This window comes from Diadema antillarum, unplaced genomic scaffold (genome assembly GCF_040938485.1).
Source record: "Diadema antillarum isolate AM-2024a unplaced genomic scaffold, OU_Dant_1.0 scf00000163, whole genome shotgun sequence".
Lineage (NCBI taxonomy): Eukaryota > Metazoa > Echinodermata > Echinoidea > Diadematoida > Diadematidae > Diadema > Diadema antillarum.
The window spans coordinates 586,539-608,786 of NW_027271052.1; the positions used below are offsets into that span (position 1 = coordinate 586,539).

The 22,248-nt window shown below is 38.4% G+C and overlaps 2 protein-coding genes across 2 annotated transcripts; both read left to right on the plus strand.

Moving 5' to 3' along the window:
* The first annotated feature begins 2,901 nt into the window (after positions 1 to 2,901).
* Positions 2,902 to 4,617, plus strand: LOC139722292 (uncharacterized). The gene is made up of 2 exons (XM_071633601.1): positions 2,902 to 3,187; positions 3,821 to 4,617. The coding sequence occupies exons 1-2, from the start codon at positions 2,907 to 2,909 to the stop codon at positions 4,509 to 4,511; spliced, it is 972 nt and encodes a 323-aa protein (XP_071489702.1). The 5' UTR covers positions 2,902 to 2,906; the 3' UTR covers positions 4,512 to 4,617.
* Positions 4,618 to 13,648: 9,031 nt separating this feature from the next.
* LOC139722333 (uncharacterized) lies at positions 13,649 to 14,981 on the plus strand. Its single transcript, XM_071633643.1, has 2 exons — positions 13,649 to 13,935; positions 14,291 to 14,981. Exons 1-2 carry the CDS (start codon positions 13,649 to 13,651, stop codon positions 14,979 to 14,981), a joined length of 978 nt encoding a protein of 325 aa, XP_071489744.1.
* The last annotated feature ends 7,267 nt before the right edge of the window (positions 14,982 to 22,248 follow it).

Here is a 22,248-nt window from a genome sequence, read left to right on the forward strand (position 1 = left end):
ACGCATTGTGAACACGCTGTGGGACACTGTTTTTTTAAGCAGGGAATGAGACTGTTATAACTGATATACATGTATCACTTTTCTGCAATAGCAGAATATGAAATATGGATTTTTATGTCTCCAATATTGCAATCATCGTTGTTAATGTATTAGGCCTTGAGCACGTTAAATGGGAAGCGTGAGTGTATAGCGAAATGAATTGTAATCAGTAATAATGATTTAGCTTCGATAGCCTGCGGGAGGTTGATAAAGAAATTCATACTACCGTGTCATGTGACGTAAATTACCAGAACTTAAGATTTGGAATAATTTTATATAAGAGGGGCTGTAGTACTGGTCAGATTACTTCTCTGTATGATTTATTTTACAATAGGCCTCCGATATAATTATGTGCGGTCTGCTGAATTTTCCCTTCATGAATATTCCTTATTTTGAAACTAATTAACAACAAATCTGCAGTTAAGTTCTGTTTACATTGTATATCATGTTTTTCGTAACATTGAGAACAATAATCAAGGCTTTCATGTTGTATAGATATGTTAAAATGCAAAATAAAACCAAACCAAAGAATAGGCAATGGCGTGAGAGTTTTGAGTTTGTCCTTGGTTTTCTGGTGCAGTTTGTTCCTTCCAGGTGATTATCAATGCATGTATCTAGTGATTCACGTCGAGCTTATTGGGCAATATAACGAGGCAACAATTCAGACTTCGCTCAAAGTCAGTTTTTTGTTTGTTTAATTTTTCCATCTGAGAAGATGACTGTAGCCCATATTCAGCTGCACTAGCTGGTCTTCCATGGGGTCCAGTTGGGTGAGAGGCGGGACCACTTCACCGGGAATATGCACCCTGCTTTTTGCGATGAATGAACGATCTTTTTTTACGTGCATGAGTTACGACTCTCTCACCGCCATATGTTATGGTTATGTTGAATACATGTACGATGTACATTTGTATGTATACATGATTAACGCCCTCTGTTGTTAACAAGTTAGAGTAGTCCTCTCGGGCTCAGTGAATAAAGTCTCTCCACATCGTATCTGAGGTCGTCCGGCTTTTCCTTTTTAATACTGGCGCACAATTTATGATGACATGCAGCCTTGCTCAGTTAGACTTGGGAATCTAACCTGCGTCCATTCGCTGGAGGCACACGCGCTACCGACTGACACAAATCTCCGCCCTGTGTTTGGCTAATCGATATTTTTATCTCACACAAAAGTCAAGAAAAAAAAACCCGAGTTTTTTTTTTTTTTTTTTTTACTTGTACTTTGTTTCCTATACGCAGTGTTGATATTGCATTTGGGTTAAAATGTATTATAACCCACGTCAGATAAATGGATTTGATAAAACAATCCTATTCAGACGCCTTCATTACCATAAAGAAGATGATAAATGTTTACTCTGACCTAGATATGTCGCTCTCTACCTTTGACCCCGTGACTAAAAAATTCCCAAGAAAAATAATCATTGTCAGGCAGTACATGCACATGTTCTAAGTTCCACGAGAATACTTTGGACCATTTCCGAGATAAGGAGAAAAAGTGAAAAATTAGCACTTTCACATGACCTTTGACCATCGACCTCACTTCCCGAAAGTTTCTCTAAAGAATCTTTCTAGGGTAATACATGTTTACACTAAGCTTCGAGAAATAACTTCAGGCATAGCATAGATATGGGGGAAATAGTGAAATTTTGAGCAATTGACCTTGACCTTTGACCTTGAGCATGTGCACCCAAAAGTTGTGTGGCACAATTTCATCCACTCACACAGTATAGACATACCAAGTCTCATTAGGATACTTTGACAAATGTTGTTGCTTTTTTTTTAGTTACGCTGTCCACAAAATTCATTACGGAGGGACGGACGGAGGGACGGACGGAAGGACGGATCATGGAAGGACGGACGGACGGAAAGACGAACGGAAGGACGGACAACCTGAAAACATAATGCCTCTGGCGACACTTCGTGGAGGAGCATAAAACGTCGTGCAACCTTGATGTTTACACATTCAATTCGATATATCGGACGAAGGTCAGGTACATAATTCAAAATATTTTGCTGCTTTTGCTGAGTCATCACGTTGACTTCACTATCACGCCACCGTGAGACCGGACCACTTCTCGAAGTTTTGAAGATCGCTTTGTGCCAACAAGAAAGAGACAAGCTATGACAGAAAGTACCACAGCGAGATATCGAACATACGTACTTGCATTGAAGACGCTAAACACAATCTGCATCGAACCACTCGTCGGAGGGTTGCTGACACGAAAAAGTCTCAAAGCGAAAGAGTGGCAATTTTAGCGCAACAGGGCGTGTATTGGTAAGCTTAATAGCGCATGGTCGGAGATCAAGCGAATAGCAGACTACTGCTACGTATCCATAAGATAGTTTTGCTTTTTCACCAAAGAAATTTATACACTTGTTTTGAAACTATGCAGATGAAGTTCGTCTTTCCTTGAGCGACTACATAAGGGCTCCGTGAGAATCTGAATATGTATATATATATATATATATATATATATATATATATATATATATATTATGTAATTTTAAATGTTGCAACTGGGAGATCAGCTGCGCTAAACAAAAGCACCGATCAAAATGCCGTCTATCTATATCTAATGGTATTTATACCAATGACGTTCATTAGATCTGTGAAACTCTACATTTTTACTCAAGTTACAATAATGAAATAATGATAAATAATAAAATGAATAATGAAAGATAAGTTTCGATGCTGACAATTGCAATTATATGATCATTTTGAAGGAACCAGTATTGCAACATTACTCTTGTCTAGTGAATGCTATAGCTTTCTATTTTTGCGTTTGAGTCACTTCTTCCCCTCTGTAATACTACCAGTAATATCTTCTTTAACCTGCTTAAAAACCCTTTGTAGGAGGAATAAAATGGCTTCTGACGCAAACATGGCAGGAGGTGACGGAAACGCACGAGTCATCATGTGGTGCGTTCCCCGCTCGGTGTCGACAGCGATGACAAAATGCATGAGCTTCGTTGACGGCGCCGAAATCTGGCTCGAGCCGTACGTCATTTCCAGGTTTGCCAGGGAACTATACAATTCCGATCCGCTTCCTCTTGAAATTGATGGTAACGAAGAGGTTTACCTGGATGCTGCGAAAAACTTGAATATGGGAGGTGACACACAGAACTTCAAACTCGATCTATTGTCGTAAGTCTACGTTTTTGAAACGTACCATGTCAGTATGAGTTTTATGACATTTGCTTCTGCGACAATTGCTCCCACGAAATATCTGCACGGTAAGCCAAACATAAATTCTATCCACAAACAAAACCTAACCCTAATCCTAATCTTCATATCAAACTATACCTAAACCCCTATCATAACCCTAATTCTAGCGCTAAGTCCTTAGAGATGATAAGACCAGAATAATTGTCGCAGGAGCAAATGACGACTCACCTTATGAATGACAGTGCTTTCGTACCATATTTGTTTATCAAACTCAGTAGAAATTAAAGAGAAAAAACGATTAGAAATAGGAATTAGGGCGAATACTCTCGACTTGATTATCCTCCTAGACTCAAACAATGTCAGTGTCTTGCAATACTCAAAGAGCTATGCCAAGTGAACTAGAACTCTTGATGTTTAAAATTACAATTTTTACACTTTGAGTAAGTCAATATGTATGTCACTTACAATGCGGTGAAATGTTATCTTCACATTTCTTTTTAAATTCTATGTTATAGCTTACATCTAAAAAAGCATTTTATTTTTTTAATCGTGTACATGTATGAGAAGTCAAAGAAGATACGTAACTATAATCACTTCTCCCCTTATCCACAGACCTGTTAGACTAAAGCAAATATTCGACTCGATTCCTCAAACCACTAAATTTGTCTTCGTCAAAGACATGGCCTTTGGTATGCCACCAAGCCGATACCAGTATCTGCCTCATCCATCCAGTGGTTTTCGACATTGCTTCCTTATACGTCATCCTGTGAAGGCGTACAAATCCTTTCGGAAGACATTGCTGAAATCAGTAGAAGGAGTGGATCCCAAGGATCTACCACAGGGTATGCCGAAACCAGACCCAGAAAACTTCAATGTTATGGATTATGCACAGCCACCGGAGGAAGGAACGCTTTACTTTTTCAAGGAAATCCACGAATTGTGGTGCCACATTCGAGAAAACATCGATAACAACCCGGTCATTGTCGATATCGATGAAGTCATGGATGACCCGGCAACCATACTTCCACTGCTCTTCCGCGCACTGGGTATCCCGTACTCCAAGGATTACGTAACTTGGGACGCCTCATCCGATGTTGTCCTGAAGTGGCACAGTGTGTGTTCGAACGTCCTCGATGCTCCACGCTATAACCTGTGGTTTGCCAACGCCTTTAAGAGTACTTGTTTCAAACCTTCCTCTACTTCCGCTTCTCTTGACGGGGCGACAAAAGATATCAAGGAGGTTGCAGAGAAGGAAATGCCGTACTACGAGGAAATGTACAAGTTTAGAATAACCCCTTCGTAAATTCGGGACACTAATTGAACTTCAGCTAGTGAACCTATATACTCATTGACTAGGTTTGGGTTGAAAATTTATTATAGTGATCTTCGTGTATGCTAACCCCCCCCCCCCCCCAAAAAAAAAAAAGCAAAACAAAACAAAGAAGAACATTTTTCAATCATATTATTGATATGAACTTAGAATATGATTTACGGGAATAGAATAGTAGTAACCTGTTGTATCTCTTTGTTTGTTAGACGTGAGATTCAGACATGTTTTAGTGTAGTCAAACTGAAATGATATCAGATTAAAAATCACCAACATCATTTTCGAATCCAGCATAACATGAATTTGTTGGTTTCTGGAGCAGATCAATAGCTCTTTGAAAACCATATTGCTGTCTTTAGACCTACTTGTCCTAATAATACTTAGAAAGACATATAGACCCTATAGAGTTAAAGGTATTGTTTACCATGAATTGGGAGCAATGATTTGAAAAAAAAAAATGTTTAAGTTATCACACTTTGATGCATATGTTTAGGTCAGTTGTATCACAAAACATCCTACCATATAAAAATTTTACAATAAAGCCTGAACTATAAGGAGATATCACTATTTTTCTCAATAATTCATAACTGTATACAGCTTTATTATTCTAGAAACAGTTTTATCATAACTACATTGTTTATATATCAACTACGTAACATTGATTATACTGATTAACAATTTTACAATGGTTGTTTCTATCTCTAACCCATATTCTGGAACTATTTTGTAGCACTAAAACGCGGTTTTTGTTTCAACTGCAAACGGTAAATAATGCTTTTAAGCGCAGACTCTTCCATTTAATCTGAATTCAATGAAATTCAGTTCAAAATTCATAAAATCGTTATAAAATGCATTGGATACATGAAATTCATAGATTTGATACTGAACTATTTGAGTACTGAAGTACCAGAGGAGGCATTGCCGGTATAACTCCTGTTTGGATATAGACCAATAGCCTGCTCTTTAACTTTTATATGGACTGCATGGAATGAATAAGATTCATAGAATTAATAATGTACGTCACATTGCTCAACTACTTGAGTACACTGAAGTACCAGAGGAGATGTTGCTGCAATATCTTTTGTTTAGATACACTGAGCCTGCTCTTTAGCATAGGGATGAATCATGTGTTATGATTATGATGTGCCATATGATGTGCCATATATTCAAGGTATGCTACTAGTACAATCGTCTATGGTGCATGTACTTTTTTCATTTGATTAGGAATAAGTACGTGTATTGTGTTCTGTCGTGTGACACAGAAGACCGTACTAAAATGCAGGTTACTTAGTCACGTATGTTTTGACCAAGTTGATACCGAAGAGTAAAATTTTTGCATCATATTTCGTGAATAAGTAATCCAATCACAAAACCGTAAGAAAAATAATAAATACAACATGTGTCACATTTAATAATGGCTCCAGATATATCAAAAAAGAATACCCCCTAAACAATATACCGTGGCAAACACCTAGTCAAAGTGAAAGATATATGACTGGCGCGCTTTCACTTTTGTCTCCCTATAGTAGCATCACATTGCAATGTCATCCAAATCGCGAACAGAATGACTCTTCATATAGTTTTACTCACATTGAATAAATAAAATGATAATGGTTTCATGAAATTATTCAATGTTACAAGAATTTACCACGATAAGGTGACATCAGCCATTATTTGATATGTTTATTATCAAATGTTTATCAGCCATTATATTTGATATGACATGTTTGATAACATGTTTAGGTTCAATACTTCTGTCCATTCGTACCCTACTCGTATATGTAGAAATTTCCATCTTTTGAATCCCAAATTATTAGTGACACATAAATCTATAAGACATTTGGGTCCGGACATTTGGAATAATCTCCCGGATAATATAAAGTCTTGTTCAAGCATTTATTCTTTGAAAGCTTCACTAAAACGATATTTGATACAATTATATTCTCCAAACCAATTGAGCTAACAAATATTTATAGTATAGATTGTCATCTTATTGTCAATCTCTATTTTCTTCCTTCAACTGCATCTTGCACTCTCACCTGCAACTGCACTGCACTCACCTGATCACCTTCCTCCAAGAGAGTTATGTCGTTGGATAGTCATTTTATGAGGCCTCCATCCATTTTAAGCTTCATCGCTTATGATGGTGGTCTCCTGCATTCAATGATCTCTGTTGTTTACTGAAAAATACTGTATATCTTATCTTATGTTTCTGTGTATCTACATTGCTCAATGCAATCATCTATGTGTATCTATTTATGTACTGTTATCGATTTATTTCACTGCACTTGTTATTCTTTGTCTTTGTACTTTTTGAAGTTTGCATTCAAATTGCATCTGATTGAACGCAGAAATAAAAGCAAACAAACAAAGAAAAATTTGACACTGTAACATTCCTTGAAAATAATTCAAATTGAATTTCATTTGATTTTGCCTCGTTTTATTTCTATGAGAATAGGTACAAAATAGGTCTATGCATGAATACAAAAATAAATTATATGAATACCGATACGAGTTGTCGCTTCCGTAACAAAACTGTCCCTTGTCACAATACACGTAGGAAAATAGTGAATTGGCATAATACATTTATAACCACATAAAAATCAAGGGAGAAAACACAACAGGGGACTGCCATCATATTCTAAGAACATCTCTACTATGGTGGGCCCTGTGTTTTACTTTTAATGTACATTCAGTGAAGATGGGGCCATCCTATTCAAGCTAGGTTATACATCCAAGGACAATGCCGTAGCATGTCCATTTGAATCATGGGTTTTTCCTGTCTGATTTCTAAGCTCGCCAGTCGAGCTGATATGGCAATCATTAAATTCAGGTTTTGACCAGATGTGATGGCTTATTTCTGTGAAATTTATTTCTTTATAACTCCAAGCTGTATTCATTGGAATCAAATCTGAAATGTTCGTCAGATTCGGAAAAAAGTAATCGGCGAAGCGGTCATTCAAAGTCCGCTTTTCGGTATTGGGTTTATTTCTATGCACGTTTTGTTCGCAAAAGTTGCCTTAGCAAGCAAAATGATTGTCGGGAGCTAGCCCTACCCAGCAACAATTCAATTCAATTCAATTCAATTCAATTCAATCATTCATTGTCTGAATTAAAAATACAGATTATGTTCCTCCACTGGCAAGATAACAGAACATTACATGACACAAATAACAAACAGATCACATGTATAAGCAAAATGACTAATAATTAACATTTCGATACATCAAACTATATGACGTAACTAATTAAACTGAAATACTAATGAAATGAAGAGGTATGTTTGAGACTATAAGAATAGAACATTATGATATACTGTTGATGCATTGAATCTTTTAAACATGCTGACGTCTGACTATGGCAAATATATATCAAAATTACAAAGTCAGAAATACACAATTGCACACACCCTAAAAATATGTTGGGGGTGGAACATGTGTGATGTACATAATGTACATTATACAGAAACCCAAAGATCACATGGGTGCCCAAGAAGAGCAGGAATAAGAAGAAAAGAATGAGTGAACGGAGTCAATTTCTGCCTAAGGGGCTTAAGATGAAGGGACACGTGAATGAAAGGCCTCGTTACTAAGCTCAATGATCAGAAATATCCACGAACATGATGTGTGTTGTCATACATTGCATAAACGGTGCATTTGTAAAGAAGATAATGTGATTACACAGTGCCTATATTCCAGCATTAAAATTCTTTCTTAGCAATTAGTTTAGCACTTCGCGCAATCAAAGTAGCAAGGATGGTATTCTGTTTTTATCAAACAATCATTGACGTAAACATACTTTTTATTCATTGGAAATGCTTTAAACACTCATTGCGCAAATGACTTTTCTATGTTTACATTTATTTTTGAACGGGTACACGCATTTATTGTTGCAGACTTCATGAAATCGCATTTAAGCATTTTAGTATTCACTCACAATTAAAACGTTGTTTATTTTGTTCAATTTAAAAACCGGTGCATTATGTTGTGAGACGTGTTCTATACATTTGCATTAATAGTCTTGCTGGGGAAAAGTACATTGAAAGGAACAGAACGCAAGTGATACATGGATACGGAAGAGTATACCGGCTATTCAACGGGATGCCTACGGGATGTGCAGCTATGAAAATAATAATGTATTAAAAAAAAAAACGGAAAATGTGAAAAAAAAAAACCCAACAGACGTCTAAGAGTAACGAGATCACAGCTAGCTACTAAATCATTTAGGAAAACATGACTTTCATTACTTGAATATACACTCTTAAAACATCCGGTCAGAACTGACCCGGAACTGGGTCCGTTGGGGTCACACACCGTTCCGGGTCAGAAATGACAAGGAATGGGGACAGATATGACCCATTCAGAGTCATGAATTGGGTCAGGGTGACCCCATTCGGGGTCTTCATGACCAAATTCCAAGTCATTTTTGACCCGGAACGGCGTGTGACCCCAACGGACCCAGTTCCGGGTCAGTTCTGACTCGGATATTTTAAGAGTGTAATATTAGAATTTTACGAACGCAAGCAGTTTTTCCATTTCTAGAAATATGGTAACGTTTGAAAAGTCCTACATTATCAGAAGTATTCACAGGGATACCCATGCAGGTACAGCACACGAAATCAGTTAGAATGCCAGATATATTACCAGCACATAACAATGAAGATGGAGAGGAAACAGACAATCTTTTCAAAAGTACTGATTTTTTTAAAGTTTAATGTTTATGTAAAGAAGATAATCCTTTGATATCCCATATACAAAATGTTTGAAGTAATATCATCCCTCCTGTTTTTCTGAAAGAGTCAAGCCAAGTGCTCTTTCATCATGCAAGAAAATGAAAATAATAAATGTGTTGAAGTAACCGCGTATAGGTTCATGACCATGGGTGCTATAAAACGTGTGATCCCCTCTGAGTAAGAACAAACAAACAAGCAAACAAACATACAAAACAAATATCATGTGGTACTCTTTCTCCGAAGAGCGGTTGAACGTTCCAAATATGGCATGATATGGTGTCACATTGGTTGCTTTGGTTCGCTTTTTGAGAGCTCGAACGCGACCTGTGTCCGAGTTTAATCCATCTAAGAAAACATGGGATGTAAAATTCCAAAGAATCGGAGATGATATCCTCAGTGGCTTAATGTGGTATGTAGAGTAAAAAAAAATGCGACATAGTCGCAAAATATGTCAGGAACATTGTTAGATGATAATCCTAAGTGGAAAAACTTGCATGGTCAAAGGATTGGGGGCAGCAGGAAGCTGTGCCCACCAAGGCAAAAAGTATCAATACCCACTGCCCAGGCTACAGACCTTGTAGGGTTGTGATTTGGCTCAGTCGATAGCGCGTCTGTCTCCAAATCTAAGGACCAGGGTTCGATTCCCAGTTGTAACTGTGCGATGTTGTGTGTGATAGTCTCATCAAGTAAGATGCCAAACACCCCAATATAAAATGGAGGTCCCATGTGAGCAACAGTCACAACTCATGTATAGGCCTACATGAAAACATCCCGCTTCATTCATCGCATAGAGGAAGGTGTCTATAAACCGATGAAGTGGTCCCGCTTCATACCCAGCTAAATCCCATGGAAGACCAGCTAGAACAGCTAAATATGGGCTGTCTAGCCATCTTCCTAGATGGAAAATGAAAAAAAAAATAGTTAGAAAATATCTAACCCCAGGAATCAAGGATCTGCAGTGAGCGGACATCATGATTCAAGTTGTTGAATAAAGTCCGGAAATTACTTTATTCAGAAACCCTGTGTTGTAGCAATTTAGGAACCCTTATAGAAAACAACAAGATTTGCCACCCCGAATATGCTGTCATTATCTTGGCAAAAATGTACCCAGCCAATGGAGTTCATTGGGTAGAACAGTTGGACATCTACTCGTTAAATTGTTACTGCCTATAATACGTAGAGTGGATATGCCCACCGGATATGCCCACCGGTGCTTTGTGGTCAGTTAAAAAGAATGATAGATATTACAGAATTTCGGACAAAGTTCAGGTAAACAGAGATCAAACTTTATCAGCGGCGAAGCCAGGACATGGGGGGGGGGGGGGGGGGGTTAGGATGGGTCGTCCGTCTCCTATAGTTAAAACTTTTTGATAGAAATAGAAATATCTAATTTTCAAACCACTTTTCTTTCTTCTTCTTCTTTTTTTTTTGGCCAATTTGATTGCAGGGAGGAACAGTATGAAAACATTTTCATTTCCATATTAATTTCCTTTAATTAATGCTTGTACATTGTATCTCTTTGTTGAAAATAAAATAAAAGAAACGAAACGAAAGACCGAGAAAAGGAAAGGATTCATGCAAGGACATGTATATGTGTATATTCCTTCAGTGTGTGTGTGTGTGTGTGTGTGTGTGTGTGTGTGTGTGCTTTCTTGTTAGAAACATGCAATTGATATATAAGGTCCAATTAACGTAAAAATTAATATGAGCTCAAAATATTACAATCGTCTGGCGTCAATCCGTTTTCATAATTGTCATTCCAAAAAATGTACTAACTCTATACAGAGGACCAATTAATATCTCTCCCGTATCAATTTTGAGGGAGCTTTTGCACTGAAATTCAACGATCTGGCCAACACGTTTTAGTTGAATATTGAGAAAGTTTTCAATGAAGAACAGTAAGTCTGTGGAGGGAGACCAAGCAGCAGAAGGATGGGAGGAGGTAAACGCTATTGCCCCTCCCACAAGAGGGAGATTATTTATAATTCAATTCAATGATCTGGTGCATACATTTTGTGGAATATTTAGAAAACTGTCAATCTCCAAAGTGTAGCCTTACAGTCTATAGATGGAGGGGGACGAGTATACAGGGGGACGCTATGGGGAGGGCTATCAGCAAACCTTCCAATACGAGGGGTAGGCCTACGTGTGTACATACGAACGCACGCGTAATATAGGCTTAAGACGCGGGGTCTGCTAAACTTGTCACCGTAGTATGATCACTTCTCACTTAATTTTATTTCATCCTGAAAATAAAAAAGAATGAAAAATTCTAACAGGAAAAAAAAAACGGAGGAAAGGATTTCAAATATCTCGGGGATTTCTTCTTGTATCTCACATTTATGGGATAATCTCATTTCTAAATCCTGGGGGTTAGGGGCGAGCCCACCCCTCCCCCCGGCTACGCCGGTGAATTTTATTGTAAGCTTTGGAAAAACGACTTAACTATCACGCCATCACGAGACCTACCTACTATACAAAGTTTGTAAAATCTCTTTGTGTCAACAAAAGAGAGGTTTAGATAGATAATAGTGGCAAGATATCCAATACACACTGGCATTTACAACGCGACACGCATAAGATTTGAACTAAATTCGGGTTGCTAACACGAAAAACGTATCGAAGGGTATAAGAGGGTCCGTTTTCAGCTAAACGCTACGTGTATAGGTAAGCACCAGCTATTACATTACGCGCAAGACATTGCTACTGTTGACCTAGTACCGAACTGCTCTGTAAGTATAATGTTTGTACTTGTACAAAATAAGTCCAGAAATTTGTTTCTGATATTTCAAAGTCAAAACATTACATAACTAAATACTTAAAGCTCGCTTTTCAATGATAGATAACTATAATGGATGGGTCCGTCATTGCCTAATGCTAGTGTACATTGCCTTGAGAGTTTCTGTTTAAAACGACGCCAAAATAATACTATTCATTGAAGGGCACACCCCCGAAGTAAAGAATATTTTTGGAGGCACCGAGGCTTAGAGTTGTAACGAGAATACTTTAAATGGAGTTTATACCTGTATATATATATATATATATATATATATATATATATATAGTTAACAACAAAATTATTCATACCCTGAGAAATTATTAGTTTTGAGCAGATTTCTTACAAGTGAATGATGGAGTGATTAACTTTTTACTCTTATTTGTCCTCTATAAATTGACATTAATTACAGTTTCACATCATTTGCATAACAATAGAAATGTTAAGATATAACACCCAATCACATCACTTAATCCTTTACTTGTGAGAAATCTGCTCAAAACTAAAAATTTCCCAGGGGTATGAATAATGTTGTTGTTAACTGTATATATATCTCTATATACATATTTCGGGTCTGATACTTTAATAAAAGAAGGGAAAAGTGATAGGCGAGAAGTCGTGTGGTTGATGTGATGTTGCGGAGGGATCCTACACTGACCGTACGCAGCTGCAGCCAACGATGTCAGTATTGCTTATTTATGTCGCTTTTTTCTTGTGCGAAATTGTTACAATTCACAGAGTGACGTTACGAAGCAGCACACAATGTCATCATTGCTTTGTTATGTCACAATTGTTGTTTTTTTTTCTCGAAATTGTACATTTCATAGAGTGACGTTTCGGAGCAGTGCGCGATGTCAGAAGTGCTTTGTTATGTCACAATTGTTTTATTCGAAATTGTAACATTTCACAGAGCAGTGCGCGATGTCATCATTGCTTTGTTATGTCACAATTGTATTGTTCGAAATGGTAACATTTCACAGAGTGACGTTACGAAGCAGTGCGCGATGTCATCATTGCTTTGTTATGTCACAATTGTTTTGTTCGTAATGGTAACATTTCACAGAGTGACGTTTTGAAGCAGCGCACGATGTCACCATTGCTTTATTATGTCACAATTGTTTTGTTCGAAATTGTAACATTTCACAGAATGACGTTACGAAGCAGCGCACGATGTCATCATTGCTTTGTTATGTCACAATTGTGTTCGAAATGGTAACATTTCGCAGACTGACGTTACAAACCAGTGCGCGATGTCAGAAGTGATATGTGACGTCATAGCTTTTTGTTAGAAATTGTTACATTCTTTTCACATAGTGATGGTATACGAAGCAGCGCACGATGTCTCGCTTTGTGATGTCACGATCGCTTTATGACATCATTTTTTATAGTAAAGTGTATTATACTCTTTACAAAATATCGTCATAAAGTGACGAGATTTTGCAAATGGTGTGCCATGGAGTGACAAACATGCCAACATTCTGACATACCATGATCAGGTGAATCAAAATCAGTCTTTAAAAAAATATATTGATTTGAGCAACGTTATCGATGAAATGTGTGTATCTGCTTTCCATAACCCGCTAGCCATCCTTTCGGAGAAATAAAATGGCCACTGACGCAGAAGCTACATACGACGAACCAGCACGGGTTATCATGTGGTGCTCTCCCCGGTCGGTGTCGACAGGAATGACAAAATGCTTGAGTTTTGTTGACGGTGCAGAAGTCTGGCTGGAGCCGTACGTTATTTCCAGGATTGCCAGAGAAATTTGTGAAGGTTATCTTTCCGTCCCGCTTCCTGCTGATATTGATGGTAACGAGGAGATCTACGTTGAAACAGCAAAGAACTTAAATTTGGGTGTTGACACAAAGTCCTTCAAGCTCGACCTGCTGTCGTAAGTGTCATGTTTACAAACAAATCATTACCGTATGATAGTAGGTGTATGTCCTACTTGTCTCAGAATTGTGTAGAGCCTAATGTACATTAAGGGACATTTTTGAAAGTAGAAATATAGGAATGGGAAAAATGTTTTGTATTACAACTTGGTCCGCTTATGCTAAAACAATCTCAAATGTTTGCACAACTTACACGACTTTACAATTACACTCAAAGAAAATGATTGTTCCATTCTTTGTACCCACAGTCTGAGGTGTATTACTTCATAATAATATTAGAAATTCAAGGCGTACACAAAAATATATAGAAACTAGAAAACTCATCAATCATTATCTCTATCCTCATATCCATAGACCTGCTAAACTGAAGCAAATATTCGACTCGATTCCTCCAACCAAGAAATTTGTCTTCATCAAAGACATGGCCTTCGGCATGCCACCAAGCCGATACAAGTACCTGCCTGATCCATCCAGTGGTTTTCGACATTGCTTCCTCATACGACATCCTGTGAAGACGTACAAATCTTTTAGGAAAACACTGCTGAAAACAGTAGAGGGATCAGATCCCGATCAAGTACTATGGAATATGACGAAACCGGACCCAGAAACCTTCAATGTTATGAATTATGCACCGGCACCCGAGGAAGGAACGCTTTACTTTTTCAAGGCAATCCACGAATTATGGTGCCACATTCGAGAAAACGTCGATGACAACCCGGTCATTGTCGACATCGATGAACTCGTGGATGATCCGGCAACATTACTTCCACTGCTCTTCCGGGCACTGGGTATTCCGTACTCAGAGGATTACGTAACTTGGGACGCCTCATCCGATGTGGTCCGTACGTGGCAGAATGTCTGTTCAAATGTACTTGAGGCTCCACGCTATAATGTGTGGTTTGCCAATGCCTTTAAGAGTACTTGTTTCAAACCTTCTCCCACTTCCGCTTCTCTTGACGGGGCGACAAAGGATATCAGGGAGGTTGCCGAGAAAGAAATGCCGTACTACGAGGAAATGTACAAGTTTAGAATAACCCCTTCGTAAATTCTAAAGACACTAGTTTATTCTTTATAAATACCTCAGGTAGAGAACCCACTTATTGATTTAGGTTTACTTTTAAAATATGGTTACCCTCGGGTATACAAGTTTATCCACTTGTCACACAATTACGTAATCACGCAAAGTGATTTAACGGGAATAACTCGTCTCTTTTCTTTCCTAGACATGAGTTCTTAACATTAAATTTTGAAAGCCGTCCAGAAGTAAATTGACTTGGTGTTATACTGAGGTAATTACATTTCAGTGCGACCATAAGTAAAATGGTGTCAGATCTTATACGCGTTACTACTACTAAAGCAAAACATACACAAGTCAGTGTAGTGAATTTAAAATCAATACTTCTATTCGTCAGTGTACCATGGCAAGAAAGTATTGATTCCTCAGCAAATCAATAATTCTTCTTCAAAATTTTATCAGAAACAAAATGTTTCTGCTTGCAGTTTGGCAAATATTGAAAATATTCTTCCTTTTTTTCAGCGAACCCCCCCCCCCAAACAAAAAAGCATAAAAGACCCCAAATCATGAAGTACATTTTCTGCAAAGATATGCTAGCGAAAGGATAAGAAATTGAATTCCAAATGTTTTTGATAGAATATTTTGTGGTATGGAAGTATGGTCCTTCATTGTTTAATAGTTGAGGATCGAATTTAACAACTACAAATGAAATGGAGTCTTGTCGCGAAGAGGAAAGCTTTCGATACATATATCAAATTTAACCCACGTATACTAGATTGTTCGTTCTGAAATGACAAGTAGTTGCGATATTTACACCTACAGATGATTAAGTCCATGTAAACTATTGAAGTAGTTTGTTATAATATTATGATTCATGAATATAATGCCCCAGTCACATATAAACACGGATGCTCAAGGATCTACACGGTGATCCGGGGAAATCCGGGGACGTCCGGGGAGATTCGGGGAGATCCGGGATTTTGGTATGACTGTACACACGGTATCAACACAGCAGCTACACGGATGAGGCCGGAAGAGCGCTGCGTCTACACGGACAAACACGGCATCTACACATATCAACACGGCAGCTACACGGATCAACACGGCATCTACACGGCAGCCACACGGACCACCCGGATTGCTCTGCCAACACGGCAATCCCCGGATGACGCCGGATGTTTTGACATCCAAAAGTTGCCGTGTTGGCCTCCCGGTGTCAACACGGATTTCTCCCCGGATCAGATCCGGGTTGGTCCGGGGTGATCCGGGATGTCCATGTGACTGGGGCATAACGTTTTGTAAGAAATTCAACATTATCACAAAAAGAATGGCTCCTAGATAGAAATTTAAAGTATCCCACATTATCATAATATGGTGATAAGGATCCTTTTTATAATGAAATATCTGGATGAGTATTACCCTTTTTATTTCAACTTAAAGACCATACCTACTGTTCACTTAGCTTAAGTTTGATAATGCCTGGTAATAATAACCTGATGATATGGATCCTAATCAAATGATGGTGTAGTGTAAAAAGTTTGTTTGTTTGTTTTTTAAATCCAGTTTCTCGGTTTTTATGGTTACGGATGTAGCCACGAAGCCGGAGCAGATCTTCTTTCTCCATAGCTTGGAATCGATCAAAATGATAACGACAATGTCATCAAAGTCTCTCTTTATTCTTCATTTTGATTTCTCACTAGCTTAGGGTTAAGACAAATTCAGAAAAAAAACAGATGAATTACTCTACAGTTGTTTTTATCTTATAGTCCTTAGTCGGAGGAATAGGTTTCCGTTACTGTCGTTGACAGGAACATGATATTCACGATTGAAGGTTAAAGTTCGTGTGTGTGTGTGTGTGTGTGTGTGTGTGCGTGCGTTTAAGTGCGTACAAATCTACATTCCTAATCCAAGGGAGAGTTGTACGGAAACGATATCATTCGCAAAGAAAAGATCACTTCAAGCATGCGCGATACAAATTTCCGAAGAAAGGTTTGAAAATAGTGCCCATGTATAAATTGGTACTAAAAATTTTAGAGCTGGTACGAGCTCACATGCCTTTAGGCACGACAAATGCACAATTAGATTCTTTCAAGAAGGCACTGAAAACTTATCTGTTTAAGTACTGATGATTGTATATGTTATATCAAGCGCACGGAGAATTTTGTTGTGAATTATTATAACCATTATTAGACATTACACATAGATGATATATTGTGATATTAATCACAGATCAGTGTCTTGTTTTGACAATCATTAATTTTCAATAGTTACAAGAAAAAGATCATAAAGCGCATTTACAATTAATTTTTCATCTGTACCATTGATAGTTGCTAGGCTTTTCTTATATCATCTTTGGTGTTATCATGATATTAATGGTAATAGTTCTATTTTGCTGGTTGGAGTGCATTAATAACATAATTCATTAAATGTTTACAGACATTTTCACAGCACTGGACTGGATTCTGCGAGTACTTTCTTTCTAAGATCTTTGTACTGTGACTCATTTTGTATCGATCTTTTCAATTTTTCGTTGCTTTTAGGTATCTAAGATTTATGTCGTATAACCCTGAATCAGTAATTCAAATTTCTTGATATCTTTGTAATCAGTCCTTGAACCACAATACAGAATTTGTATGAGGTTACATCAATTATACACATACTCTAAAGGAACATTTAGACGTGTCGGGCTAAATTGTTAGACAAAAATAGAAAGTGCAAAAGCGGGTAAATAATTACTGAATAATTATGGATACCTAAGGTTGAAAATGTCTGTTACAAAAGAAAACGAAAAAAAAAATCACAAAATCACAAAAGAGAGTAGCACAAAGTGGTTCATAATGAGAGGATGATAACAAAAAAGTAATTTGTCAAAGATTTCAAAATGTTCCAACTTTAATATGTTATGAGTTAATATTCAACATGTGCAAGTAATAACGCTCATTTTAAGACTTCCATGTCACCATGTATATTGACGTTTAATCCACCTTTAATACCATCAACATAGTTATTGTTGACCCTTCGTACCATTCAAAAGGGCTAAACATCCAGATCCAGGATGTATAATAATTGTATTTAAAAAAAAAAACTGTACAAAAGATAATATCGAAGATGATTTCCCCCTGGTCAAATGCAGTTGGTAATACAAAAGTCAATGGGGAAGATTCCTTACAATGAAGTCACTGTTATGCAGTCAATTATTATAATGCCCTCTTGTACTAAGAAACGGGACAGTCATGAGGATTGTTTTAAGGCAGTTCCAAGCAGACGTTTAAAGGGATAAGTACAGTATTGGTGGAGATGAGAATTGGGCTTTCAACTTTTTGCAAGATACCAAGAAAACACTTATGATATAGTACAGAGCATACCATTTTAAGAGGAATTCAAAGTTTATTTGATGGAAATCGGGTTTGGAATGACTGAAACATCCAAAAACAAAGTAAAACAATTTAAATGTTTACAGACATTTTCACAGCACTGGACTGGATTCTGCGAGTACTTTCTTTCTAAGATCTTTGTACTGTGACTCATTTTGTATCGATCTTTTCCATTTTTCGTTGCTTTTAGGTATCTAAGATTTATGTCGTATAACCCTGAATCAGTAATTCAAATTTCTTGATATCTTTGTAATCAGTTCTTGAACCACAATACAGAATTTGTATGAGGTTACATCAATTATACACATACTCTAAAGGAACATTTAGACGTGTCGGGCTAAATTGTTAGACAAAAATAGAAAGTGCAAAAGCGGGTAAATAATTACTGAATAATTATGGATACCTAAGGTTGAAAATGTCTGTTACAAAAGAAAACGAAAAAAAAAAATCACAAAATCACAAAAGAGAGTAGCACAAAGTGGTTCATAATGAGAGGATGATAACAAAAAAGTAATTTGTCAAAGATTTCAAAATGTTCCAACTTTAATATGTTATGAGTTAATATTCAACATGTGCAAGTAATAACGCTCATTTTAAGACTTCCATGTCACCATGTATATTGACGTTTAATCCACCTTTAATACCATCAACATAGTTATTGTTGACCCTTCGTACCATTCAAAAGGGCTAAACATCCAGATCCAGGATGTATAATAATTGTATTTAAAAAAAAAAAACTGTACAAAAGATAATATCGAAGATGATTTCCCCCTGGTCAAATGCAGTTGGTAATACAAAAGTCAATGGGGAAGATTCCTTACAATGAAGTCACTGTTATGCAGTCAATTATTATAATGCCCTCTTGTACTAAGAAACGGGACAGTCATGAGGATTGTTTTAAGGCAGTTCCAAGCAGACGTTTAAAGGGATAAGTACAGTATTGGTGGAGATGAGAATTGGGCTTTCAACTTTTTGCAAGATACCAAGAAAACACTTATGATATAGTACAGAGCATACCATTTTAAGAGGAATTCAAAGTTTATTTGATGGAAATCGGGTTTGGAATGACTGAAACATCCAAAAACAAAGTAAAACAAAGCAATTGTAATGAAGTGTGGGTCCTACACTTTATTAGAATCGCTCTTTTTTGGATATCTCAGCCATTTCAAAACCAATGATCATCAAATAAACTTTGAAGTAATCATACAATTACATGCTCTTTCATATTTCATAAGAAGTTTCGCATTATTTCACCAAAAAAATGTTAGAAACCTGAAATTAGGTCTGAACCAAAACTGTATGATCCCTTTAAGGTCCTGTCACACCTTTCAGCGTCAGAGTGTAAGCCATGCGTATGACTTGTCGTAGGCATTTTATTTTTGCTTTCCGGAGGTTCTCGCAGATGGCCCGCACATGACAGTGCCTAGTACGTATCTTTTTCAATTCAATTTATTTTCATATTTCTCAATGGAGGAATGTACATCAAATATAATAAAAACATAGTGAATCATAATATCCGGCTTGGATGCACAGTAAGTTAATGTAAACATATAAAACATAGCGGTCAATCATCGTACGTTTGCTCTATGTATAACGCTAAAGAAATATGATGGAACCTACTTAAAAGCGAGCTTGTTAAGCGTAGGTCCCAAATTCTGAATAGAGTGCAAGATACATATGAGGAGCACGGATGCAACGTAGGACCAAAATAAATAAAAACAAAAATGAAAGGCAAAATACCCGGGGCAATAACAGAATCTTCTCGATACAAAATAGTGATATACAGACAACCACATTCTGCAGACGTAAGAACAGTTGATTTAGCAATGTTCACAATAGTGTAATAATACGATTTGAATAATGCTGAAAAAAAAAACAACTCGACATGCGAGTCCTCGGAAGAGATACGGGAAGCCTAAAGAGTGAACATACAAGTACTAACATTCAAAGAAAAATTAGAATTAGAATTAGAATTACCAGCCATAGTGTGCACGCAAGTCCTATTTCTCCTCAGTCAAGTTTAAAGGCAGTGCCACACCTTTCCGGGCACGCCTTGCGTGCGACTTGCGAAGAACAATTTTGACTACCCGGAGGTCCCCGCAGATGACCCGCACATGACAGTACCTAGCACGTATCTCACCCGTAGTCGCCCGGAGGTGCGCACGTCAATCTTTTTACTCGCAAACATGTTTAGGCCCTGTCACATCTTTCCGGGCAAGCTACGTGGGATTGTTGCGTGTAGGAATTTTCCAGCATACCAGACAATTTTCCGAGGGCGGACAAGGATTTGGGCGAGTCAGTGCATGTGTCTTAGTTGCTAGACGCGTTCTACTTAAATTCTATACTTGCGGGTATACTGTGTGACCTGTGTTCCAGGCACGTGGGGGCTGACAACTCAGTGATGGAATTCCTCTGAAGGAATGGCATAAGTCTGACAAAATGTCATTATTTTGACTGCATATATGGGGACTGCGAAGTACCTGCGTGGGAGTTGCCTGCGAGATGCCTCCGCTCAGGGCCTCCTACTGGCGTTTTGAGTGGACCTCTCCGGGCATCCCCGCGACTCACCCGGAAAAAGTTTTGGTCATGCTCAAAACTTGGCTGAGGTTAAATCGGACTTCGTTCGCACATCCGGGCAACTACAGGCGAGATATGCGCTAGATACTGTCAGGTGCGGACCAACTGCGGAGAGCTCCAGGTAGCAAATTTGTTTCCTCGCAAGTCAAGCCGCAAAACTTCCCCAGATACGGTATGATAAGGCCTTGAGTATGCTCAAAACTTGTTCCGAGTGAGTCGTGGGGGTACGCTCGCAGAGGTTAACGCAGAACACCAGTAGGAGACCCATACCGGCATCATCTCTCAGGCAACTCCAACGCAAGTACTTCTCAGTACCTGTAAGTCGCTCGTAACAGAAAACGGATCGGTCTCAAAGCTCTCACGTAAGTCATTACCTACTTACCTTCTACTTGCGTGTATCCCAGTTGACCTGCGTGAGAGCTTCGAAGCCGATCCATTTTCAGTTCCGAGTGACATACGGGCACTGCGAAGTACCTGCGTTACAGCTGCGTGGTAACTGCGTGGGTGTTGCCTGAGAGGTGCTGCCGCCAAGGGCCTCTTACTCGTGTTCTACGTTGACCTCTGCGGGCAAACCCCCGCTACTCATCTTTAACAAGTTTTGAGCGTGCTTAAGGCCTTGTCACATCGTGTCTGGGGAAGCCTTGTGTGTTGACTTGCGGAAAACAACATTATTTTGCTACCCCGAGCTCCCCGCAGATGGCCTGCACCTAACAGTACCTAGCACGTATCTTGCCCTTCGTTGTCTGAGATGTCATGCTCAAAACTTGTTCCTGGTGAGTCGCGCGTATTGCCTTGCAAAGGTCCACGCAGAACACCAGTATGAGACCCGTACTTGCCGCAGGTCACAGGCAGTCAATCCGCTTGAAATACGTAAGTTGCCCGTGGGTTTATGCCTACGCGCCAGACACACACGTCATCTGCCGGCATTCTTCGAGCATAATAAGGGTGTTTTACTGGCAAGGAATGGTGTCGATACTGTTAACATCCGTGAAGCTGGTGTGGAGCCAGCTATGCGAGCAAATTGCGTGGACGCTGAGGGTCAGTTATATACTGCCTTTCTGCTGGTTTACTTGAGAGTCGGCTGCTACCAAGATAATGACATTCTGTGCTACCTCTGGCATATTATATTCCTTCAGAGGGATTCCTTCAGCGAGTTGTCAGCCCTCACTCCATACTCATCCGCCTGACACGCAGGTCACACGGAATACATTAAGTACATAGATTGTAAGTAGCACTGGTCCAACAGGTAAGGTGCATGCGAAACGCCCCCAGATCCTTGCCCGCCCGCCCGCAAAAAAAATAAATAAATGAATAAAAATTGTCCAGCATGGTGGAAAATCCCCACA